The sequence below is a fragment of the Acomys russatus genome, chromosome 19, assembly GCF_903995435.1.
Source record: "Acomys russatus chromosome 19, mAcoRus1.1, whole genome shotgun sequence".
Classification (NCBI taxonomy): Eukaryota; Metazoa; Chordata; class Mammalia; order Rodentia; family Muridae; genus Acomys; species Acomys russatus.
Genome location: NC_067155.1, coordinates 65597081 through 65607755, shown reverse-complemented (window position 1 = coordinate 65607755; position 10675 = coordinate 65597081). Strand labels below are relative to the sequence as shown.

General features: G+C 52.0%; 1 protein-coding gene across 5 annotated transcripts in view; it reads right to left on the bottom strand.

Annotated features, from left to right (window-relative positions):
• Positions 1-2087: 2087 nt before the first annotated feature.
• Fbrsl1 (fibrosin like 1) overlaps positions 2088-10675 on the bottom strand; it is a 77190-nt gene continuing 68602 nt past the window's right edge. For all 5 annotated transcript variants that reach the window (XM_051161760.1, XM_051161756.1, XM_051161759.1 and 2 more), the window contains 4 exons: positions 8662-8739; positions 8368-8451; positions 7993-8197; positions 2088-3725 (listed from right to left, as the gene is read on the bottom strand). In XM_051161760.1, coding sequence (XP_051017717.1) covers positions 2876-3725; positions 7993-8197; positions 8368-8451; positions 8662-8739 — 1217 coding nt within the window. In that variant the 3' untranslated portion in view covers positions 2088-2875. The remainder of the gene's footprint in view (positions 3726-7992; positions 8198-8367; positions 8452-8661; positions 8740-10675) is intronic.

Below are 10675 nucleotides of genomic sequence, written 5' to 3'. Positions count from 1 at the left end.
TCAAGTGTGTCCTTTGACTAAGGCCGATGAGTACTGAATTGACAGCCATGGGACACAGTGCCTCAGCCCTGAGCAAAGGAGCAGTGGCTCCAAGTTCATGCAAGCTCCTTGTGGGTCCTTGCCTGGTACCAACACCTCATTAGTGTGGTGTTGGCCCTCAGGTATGACATTTCTAGAGTGCAGTGCTACCTTCTAGAGTGCAGAGAATGCTGGTCTTGGATGGGCAGGAGTCATGATACCTCCTGCTAAAGCAAAGCAAGTCTAGGACAGCCAAGGCTATAGAGAGAAACCCTATCTCAGAAAAAACAAAACAAAAACAAAATACCAAAAAAAGCACTGGAGCTGTGGCTCAGCAGTTAAGAACACTAACTTGTCCTATAGAGGACCCCACTTCGAATCACAGCTTGCACTTGGGAGACAGAGGCAGGAGGATCTTTGTGAGTTCAAGGCCAGCCTGGTCTACAGGGTGAGTCCAGGACAGCCAAGGCTACACAGAGAAACCCACTCTCGAAAAACCAGGGAGGGGGGGGAAGATGAGGAAGGGGCAAGGAAACACTGGCTAATCCAGGTACACTGGGATTTGTCTAAAAGACCAATTTGGATCATGACTTTCTGGGGACCCAGGGGACTGCTCCCCTCTGCGCCACATCCCATAGCCTCACTGAATGATGCCTTCGTCCCAGGGCTCGGGTGGCAGTGTGGCTGCAAAGCACTAAGTGCAGCGCAGCCACAACTGTTTTGTTGACTACTGACGTTTTCTCAAAGAGGGAGGGAGGCAGGGAGGGGCACTGACCTTCAGTGCTAGGTGCTTCCTCTCGCATTTGTTGGTCGTCTGCATGTAATTCTGCCCTAGTTGAACATGGCCTAGTGTTTTAGGGAGGCGCTGGGGTAAACAGGCAGGGAAAGACCATCTATGTAGCTCTAAGTTGTTCGTCTGGGTCTTCATTCATGTTGGGGTGATTTTCTTGTGATGCAGCTGCTTTTAGGGCTACCATGTCCTGTAAGGCCAATAAACTCATTGGTTCCCCAAGTTGGACTCTGGTAGAATACTACTTTGGTTTGTCATTGGTGTCCTATCACCCAGGCCTGCCATTCAGCAAGGTGACCTGATTTAAGACTCCACTTCCAGCCCCAGGAAGGACACAGTGACAACTGCCCCAAGTCCAGGGTATGGGCAGGTGGCACTATCCTGCACAATGGTGGGAAACTGCCTCTTCAGGCGGTCTACGTTTTCATTTGCCAGACAAAGGGTTAGCCTAAGTCTGTGTGGTGCTGAACACAGTGAGGGCGAAACCAACCCCCTGTGGTAACCTACCAGCTGCAAGACCCGCGTACAAAAAGTGGGGACTTGACAAATGGGTTTTATGCGGGAAACCTGGCAGACCCTGGTAGTATGGGCAATGCAGCCAGTATGGCGAGGGTCCATGCAGATGGGGGTGTGTGTGGCAGAGGTGCCTCAAAAGCACAGCCCCAAGAGAAACAAACGGAGGGAGAGGTAAGCAGCAAGGTCTCATGCCAATCCCCCCCCCCCTCTCTCTCTCTCTGGATGTTCTTGAGGTACTCTGAAGCCCAGAGCCCCATACCCCAGGGGGGGATGCGGGAGTGAGTTACCTGCCTCAGGGCCACACAAGACACTGGACCACATTTCATCCAAATCAAGGCTGTATTTATCTGTGTTGATTGACAGGAAAACAGACTTTAAAATAACCGGAGTCCACAGCGGAAACAGGGCTGGAAGGAACTGAGCAAAGCAGACAGCGGAGCTGAATGTTGACTCAGCACAAAAGTGGTGGTCAGGGAACCAAAAAAGACAGCTGACAACACGGGGAACGCTGGGGAGGGCAGGGACGCAAAAGCAAAGTCAAAGAAGGGCGAGAGGCTAGTGGTGGGGTGGACGACACCCAGACAGGCGAGGAAACTAACCTTTTCCTTGTAACCAGCCTTTAGACTTGGTCTGGCTCACACACTCGGAGAACACTGCACTAACGTTAGCACATGGGTGCAGGGTTGTCCTTGGGACTAGAGGCAGCGAGCCCTGAAGCAGACACCAGAAATATGGCTGTCTGGGAGCCCACCTACTCTGACAGGAAGCTCAGATAGCCTTCTACCCTAAGCATCTGTCCTGCCTCCCAGGCTTGCATAGTTGAAGGGTAGTTGCTGCATTAAAACTAACATGTGTGTTCACAACTGACAGTCCCAGTGGTTTTTGTGACCGCGTACACAAATAAACAGAGCGGTTTCTAGAAACTTGTTATAGACCGACTGTCCAGGTTAAGAATTTAATAATTTTTTATAATTATATCAACAGAATATTTACAATTTCCCCTAAAAAACAAACCAAAGAAATCCTCTTACATCTATGCATAATAGAATAAGGCAGAAAACCCAAAGTTTTGTACACTATATTAATTATTATTTTAATATATATCTGTAACTTCGGTTCCAAGTACCAAGGGAAGGCCAGAGCCGGGCCTGAGTGCAGAGCCTCACAGTGCGCTGGACAGAAAGACCGTTTCTTTCCATAAATAAGACAAACCCTGGGGCTCAAATGGGATTTGAGAAGTCAAACTGCAAATCCCAATTTAGAAAAAAAAATTTTTTTTTAATCTTTAAAATGTCGTTAGAGCACAAAATTAAGAAAAATACAAAACCATTAAAAATGCTTGTCACTTGTGTGTGTGTCAGGGGAGAAAGGTACAAAGTTAAAAGTTTTCCCAGTGATCTAATCGCAAACTCGGAAAATGAAGTCACCCCCAGAAAAGAGAAAAATCCTCCACTGTGCAGGCTGCAGCGTGGAGCGAGCTGGCTGCCTCCGGACTTGGGGAACTGTGCTCAGGTGCCAGGAATTTAAGTGAGCCAGTTCGCTATGCAGGGACTACCGCGCCTCCACCTCGGGCGGGTTGCACACGGGCGAGTAGTCGCGCGCCTCACTGGGCGCGAGTGCCAGCGGCGTGGTTCTGGGGCGCGCGGGTGGCGTGGGGACCCCGCCTGCAGCCACGAGCGGCGGAGGCGCCCCGAGTGCGGCGGCCGGCGGGGTACGCGCCAGGAGCGCACCGTGCAGCGCGCCCGAGGCCAGGCGCGGGTAGTGCAGGGCGGGTAGCGGCGCGGGGTCCGCGTCGGGCGCGCGCGCGCGCTCCTGCTCCTCCCGGCGCGCCTCCCGCGCGCGCTCCGGGCTGTAGTCGTGAGGCTCGCGCTCGCGGTAGGCGCGCTCACAGAGTTCGAAGGAAGCGGGGCCCGCGGCGGGCTGCGGGGCTGGGAAGGAGCGCCGCGGCAGTTCCAGGCCCCGGTAGGTGTCCAAGCCCCGCGGCGCATCCCACAGGAAGCCGGAGGTGCCCAGGCCCGGATTTGTGGCTGCCGAGTGCACACTGACGCCTGTGAACTCCGGTGGTGTCTCGTCCTCCCTGCGCTCTTCTTTGACCTTTACGTCGCCCTGGGGCCGCTCAGGCGTCTGCTTCCCGGACTCCCGACCTAGCAGGCCCGCCAGGCGCAGGCAGTCGCCCAGGGCTGCCTTGCAGTAGGGCGATGGCGGTCGCGCAGCCAGTTTGGCGACATCCTCTTTGCTGGGTGAGTTGCTCTCCTTGACCCGGGTCTCGGCCTCACGCTCTGTGAGAAGCCCAGGGCGGCCCAGCTCACCGGGGCCCCGCGGCAGGAGGCTGCTGATGGGGTGGCCCACTGGTGCCGCAGGTGAGCCGTGCCTCAGCAGGCGCGTCTTCTCCAGGACATCCCTAGAACAACAGGATAAAGCCATCATCACCTACAGCAGCTATGGCTCCCAGAAAGCTGTGTGTCAAGTTCCTGTGACCTCGAGCTTCATACTGTGTGGAGCCTCTTTGTATCCTGAGCTTGTCCAGTGTTAGAAGCACCCCAGCTGTGGGCACACTTGTGACAACTTACTGGGTGTTTTTTTTTTTCTCCCACATGGGGTGAGCGGCTGGGAAACAAGGCAGCAATGGGTGTCCGACCCTGAAATCCCCAGCTCAGAACTTGAGCATTCTTAGCAACCCTGAGCATACAGCTGCTTTCCTCTGGTGTAGCCACAGATGGGCATCTGCCTAAAACCCCTCCCTCAGCACCAGCCTAACATGCAGGCCTGTGAGTCCAGCTAAGGAGAGGCTGGGACAGACTCGAATTCTGTGGGGAAGTCTGTCTGGAGCAGGCCCAGGTCTCACTTCTCACCCAGCTGAGTCTGTCATGGGGGCCAGCTCTATTCTCACTAGACATCAGACTCTGCTCCTTAGGCCTGGGGTCAGGCCAGAGCCTCCCGCTCCCTAAGGGACCACAGCATCCTCAGAAGGGTTGTGCCTGCTGCAGGACTAGCATGGATCAGATCAGACTAGAAATGCCTCCTGTGGACCTTCCACCTCACCTTCAATGGTGGGGGGCTCTTTACTTTTGTGGTACAAGCACACAGCAGGCAAGCACACAGCCAGGCAAGCAAGCACACAGCAGGCAAGCACACAGCCAGGCAAGCACACTGCCACTGGGCTATGCCCCAATTCCAAGGGGCACCCTCCTCTCGCCCTTATGTGATCCTAGCTACCTATGGGCCCTGCTTCCTCAAGCTGAGACTAGGACACTCTTGCCTGTTTGTTTTGCTATTCTGGGCCTGCTGTGTAGGCCATAGGTACCATTGCCTCCTGTACCCATTCACACCAACTCTTTTTTTGTTTGTTTGTTTTTTAGAGACAGGGTTTCTCTGTGTGGCCCTGGCTGTCTTGGACTCACTTTGTAGACCAGGCTGGCCTCAAACTCACAAAGATCTGCCTGCCTCTGCCTCCCAAGTGCTGGGATTAAAGGCATGCGCCACCACGCCTGGCTCAAGTGTCTTTTTTTTTTTTTAATTTATGTGCATTGGTGTGAGGGTGTCAGATCTTAGAGTTACAGACAGTTATGAGCTGCCATATGGGTACTGGGAATTGAACTCGGGTCCTTTCAAAGAGCTCTCTCTCCAGCCCCTCAAGTGTCCTCTTAAAGTAAAGGCTGTAATGATCCAGATTTGACCTGTGAGATGGTGGTTCCTATAGGGATTTGTGTGTGTGTGTGTGTGGGGGGGTGGCTCACTTTATCATGGAGCTGAGCTCACCTTGAATAGAAATGTAGTTTGCTGCCATTTTAGCTGGTGACTTCATTAAGGTGGAAGCAACCATGTGACCTTGCCACCATCTTGGTGAATGTAACCACATAGCATCAATAAAAACAGCAGCGTCCATAAAACTCATTGGCACTACGGAGTCCTATGGAGATCAGTGCCCTTCTTTTATGATAAGCTACAGAGGTAACTGACGAACCGGCCTGCTTCCATCTTGGCTTGAAAGCTATCAAGACAAAGTAGGTTCATTCCTGTTTATGATTAAACCTGCTTCTCAAGCTGGGTGCTGGCGCACGCCTTCAATCCCAGCACTCAGGAGGGAGAGGCAGGCGAATCGCTGTGAGTTCAAGGCCAGCCTGGTCTACAAAGTGAGTCCAGGACAGCCAGGGATACACAGAGAAACCCTGTCTCAAAAAACAACAACAAAACTGCTTCTCAAAGACTGCGCATGCCCCACCTGTAGCCTTGACTGCAAGTGGTTCTGTACTGCATTTGTTTTAGGATGAAGGTTGTTACGGCCACCTGCTGCGTTCTGCTTCCCTAAATCTCTATTTTGCTGGCCAAATCACCCATTTGGAAACCCCAACTCCTGAGCTGTAAAAACCTTATCTTGCCCATGTCCAATGCTGACCTTACAAACTCCACCTTGGAGACAGACTGTGTATACAAATTAGAAAAAAAGGTTGATTTAATTAATTTGCCCATGATGATTATTTGGGTCATTTGTCTTTCTCATCTTTGGTATTAACATCAGCTGTTCAATAATGTATTCACATATAATTTTAATATGTAGCTATATACAAACAGAAATTATGTATAGTTATACACAATTATATATGATAACAATGTTTTGTTTTAGTTTTGACAGTGTGGTCTGAATAAGAATGACCCCCCCATAAGCTCATACAGATGTGGCTTTGTTGGAGGAAGTGTAATTGGGCTGGGCTTTGAGGTTTGAAAAGCCCATGCCAGGCCCAGTCTGTCAGTCTGTCTCTCTGCTTGTGGATCAAGATGCAGTTCTCACCTCTCCCTACCATGCCTGCTACCAAGCGCCCTGCCGTGACAATGGACTGGCCCTGTGAAGCCACAGACAAATCCTCAATGAAATGCTTTCTTTTATAAGAGTTGCCACAGTCACGGTGTCTCTTCACAGCAACAGGATAATGACTATGATGGAAGTTGGTATCAGGAGTGGGTACTGACATAACAGGCCTGACCATGCCGTTTGTTCGAGAAGTATGAAGCCTTTAGGACTTTGGACTAGAAAAGTGGTTGAATGCTTTACGTGGGACTTCCTGGGCCACGTGGTGGGAACGTGAACAATGGTGGGAACGTGGACAATGGTGGGAACGTGGACAATGGTGATAGAGGCTGAAGGGGGGATAAAGAGTGGGGAAAAAGAAGAAACCACAAAGTAGCAAAGACCAACTACAGCCTATCTTCTTAAATACTGAGGTCAAATCTAAAATTTGTGTTTACCAACTATGGAACATTATCTCTTCTCTAACCACCCTGACTAAAGGGACCCAATAAATTGACAATTGATACTGACTTTAATTTCCTTCTCTTACACATGTTCCAAGTGCTTTTTCCTTATGTTGGAGTCTGACGCAGTAGGCAGCTGATTACAGGTGCCTTACCCTTCTACAGAGCCCTGGTACGTGGTTCAGACAGTTACATTTACCTTACTAAGCAAAACTTACGTTAAAAAATTTTGTCATTAACTTTGTCTCCTAAAAACAAAACAAAACAAAAAAACTCCACTTTGTCTCCTAATGTTTCCCAAGGTTTTGTTTTGTTTTTGTTTCTTGAGGCAAGGTTTCTCTGTGTAGCCCTAGCTGTCCTGGACTCACCTTGTAGAGCAGGCTGGCCTTGAACTCACAGATGTCCCACTGCCTCTCTGATGGCTGATTCTGAACTTATGCTGGCCAATGACAAATGTCTGAAGCCGTTCCACAGACCCAGTGGCCTCACGTCTTGTAACTGACTACAGTGACAAAGAGCACCTGTGAGAAAGATGCTTTTCTTGCCTGCTCTCTTCCTCGAAATAAGAATCACACAGTCCTAGTAGTCTCACTTTTGTGTTTGTTTTGTTTTTTTGTTTTTCGAGACAGGGTCTCTCTGTGTTAGTCTTGCCTGTCCTGGACTCGCTCTGTAGACCAAGCTGGCCTCAAACTCACAGCAACGTGCCTCCTGAGTGCGGGGATTAAAGGCCTGTGCCACCACGCCTAGCTTCAGTGTTTTTTTTTTTGTTTGTTTGTTATAGATGCTGCTCCCTCAGATAATACACTGCAAGGATGCATGCTGTCAGCAAATGGCTGTCCTGTGTTGCCCCTTAGACTGATGCTTCTCTGAGGCACCGTAACTGCTGTCCCTTTTACATCGAGCCTGCTGCCAGCTACGAAGCAGTCAGGTGACCTCTGAAAGGGGACGAATGGGCCTTCCAACTCGCCCTTCTTTAATGAACTGACCTCTCTGTTTGGCCAGCTCTCATAAACCTTACTTCTCAGATCAGCTATCATTCAATATAGACTGCCAAATCTGCAGAGGACATGCTGTCCACCACCCGGTAGCTGCTCTTGGGGTCTGGAGTGAAGAGCAAGCTGAGAACATCTGCAGGAAGCTCCTGACGAGGTCAACAGACCAACCTCCGAGGTGTTTACAGCTGTGAGACTGAATCTTCTGCCCCACACCTTCCCTTTTCTGTCCCATAAAACCTCCAAGCGCCACCCCTGCCCTCTCCGCGCAGTCTCCACCCCGCAGTGGAGACTTCAGGACAATCTGCTTCTGTAGAGCTCAGCCTCTTTTGTTTTCATGTCATTGCTTTGATCAGTCCTGACCTAACAGATTGGATGGGTGAGAGCCCAGACCAGGTGGGGAGGCCTCGGGCCAGATGAACTCACCGCTCACGCTCTGCCTGGCCCTTGTCAGGCTCCCGGTCGTGGTTGGTCAGGGCCGAGAGGTGCTCTGCATCTAGTGGCTTGGGCCACGGGGGTGGGGTAGGAAAGGAAGGTGGCACCCGGTGTAGTCGGTTCCAGGCCTCTCGGGGGCTGGGCAGGCCAAGCAAAGCTGTGCCCTCCTTGGGGGTAAAGATGCTGCTCCCTGGAGCTGAAGTGGGAGAGGACAGAGGGCCAGAGTGTGAGCTGGGCAAGACGCCGCTGACACTGTGCACTGCCTAATCCTAAGAGGCTGTGAGAAGCTTTAGCCTAGAGGGAGATCAGGGCGCAAGACAGACAGGAAGGCGAGGAGCTGTGGAATGGATGTGGCCAGTCACTCACTCAGTGCATGGCTGCCCAGGCCTCCAAAAGCGTGGCTGCCCAGGCTCCCCAGGCCTCCAAAGGTGCTGGATCTGCTGAAAGGGTCTGCAGGGGGCAAGGGGAGGGCAAAAAGGGGTCAGGAATCTACCAGTCTCCTACCCTGCCCCAGACCTACAGGGTGGCCCAGGAACTGCTAGTCGGGGCAGGAGCCACCCACACTGGTCTGAGAGGTTGTGAGACCGCCTTCCCACCCACTCACATCTCTCTGGCCTTAAGGTCTGTGGAAGATGCCACCCAGGCGTCTGGGCCACCTACCTGTCAGATGACCAGCGGCCAGGAGGCTGCCAGGATGAGCTGAGGGTCCAAATGGGTTGGCGGTTGGATGAGTGGCACCTGGGTAGACGGTAGCCAGTTTGACAGAGCCACAGACCTGGGACCTCCTTCCTCTAGTGGTGGGTTGCAGGTGGAGCACCCTAGTTTACAATGGGAGCCCGAATCTCCCATTCTCTCTCCCACATTACTGTGCAGGTATACGGCTAGATCATGAGGCTGGAGTTCAGTCTGCTCCCCAGATCTTGGGGGCCCAGGATGGGCAGGGGCTGTGATACCCACTGTGGTAGAGCTCTCCCAGAGGAAGAAGCCAAGATGTGAGCAGAGACAGAGGAGCCCGAGTAAGTGATGCTACCCCAGGGTTTCAGACTGCAGCTAAGGATGATGCCGACGGCCCAAGGGAGGCAATGGTCTTGGAGTCTCTAAACACAGGGCCCAGGCTGCAGGCTCATCGGGGTACCTGTCCTGGCATCTCCAACAACCACATCCAGAACCAAGTGTGGTGCGCAGCTGCAGGTGCTGCTGAGGAGCGTGACTAGGGAGACCCAGCACCGCCATCTGTCAAGAACCCATTAGCATGGGACAGGGGGGCGGGCACATATTCTAAGACGTAGGGCCCCCCCACTGTGGATGGATAACAACAAGCTACCCACTCCAGGATCAGAGCTCTAGGTCTGCCCTGAGGCTCTAACGAGCAAATCAACCTGCCTTCTCAACTGGGGATAGAAATCAAAACCAGCCCCTCAAAAAAACAACAAAACAAAAACAAAAACAAAAAACAAACAAAACCAGCCCCTCAAAGCAATGGAAAGCCACTGCACCAGGGCTAAAGGTACAGCTAGGGAAATGGGCAGCGTTTGAAGCATTAGGGAAAACTCTGAACTCTGACCCTCTACGCTCCAACTCTGTCAGAAGGAGGACAGCAAAGAAACGAAGGCCAGGGAAGTAGACGCCCGAGAGCCCTTTTTCGAATTTTGATGAAGCTGGCCTTTCTCTGGCAAAGATTAGTGGAGAGAAAGACGCAGGGTTAGGCAGTGTGAGCGGCTTCTGTCTCTGAAAGGAGACAGGGCCAGCCATTAGTCATTATCACTGTTGCACAGGGCATGGGGGCTGAGTGCCCTTGCATTACTTACCAAGAGTATGGAGTTCAGAACAGATAATATACACCAGAAAGGAGTACATTTCTTTCTTTTTTTATTTTTTTGGTTTTTCAAGACAGGGTCTCTGTGTAGCCTTGGCCATCCTGGACTCACTTGTAGACCAAACAGGCCTCGAACTCACAGTGATCCACCTGCCTCTGCCTCCCAAGTGCTGGGATTAAAGGCGTGTGCCACCACACCAGGCAAATTTTCTTTCCTGCATAGTTTCAACTCAATCCCAGTAAAAATATCCAGTGTCTGGTAAACACTAAGAAGGTTTAAAAAGACGGAGAACTTCGAAAAGTGGGAGAAGGCAGTGACCATTAAGTCAGGGCCTGAAGGACAGAGGGCAGGCCAGCTGCTGGGCGACACTGTGCAGAGCAAGCATGTCTGGGGCTCGGGCTAGGCTGTGAAATAACAGGAACACCTCTGCGTTGAGGGTCTAGATCTGAGGGGTCACAGTGCAGAGGCCATCAGGATGCCAAAGCCAGGGGTGGGGAAAAGCCACCACACTGAAGCCAGTTCTGGCCACCTGGCCAGCTTTGCCATCCTAGCGAACTAACGAACAAAGGTGAAAACGTACTTGCCCTGATCCATCTATCTACAAGTGGGCACCAAGCAGGAAGAGTGCTGGGGTAGCTGGGGCTCTGAGGTGACAGACCTGAGACCTGCATGTGGAAGAAGAGGGACCCTGCAGAGGGACGTCTGTGTGGGTCTGTGCACACACGTGCATGCACACAGGCTGACATAGCATTAACACTGGCTCTCAGCTTGTCTCGGCCACTATCTGGGTTCAGATTTTGAGTCTGAGGAAGTTCCCTCTGTGCCCGTAACTGAAACGCTGCAGCACACACTGTGAC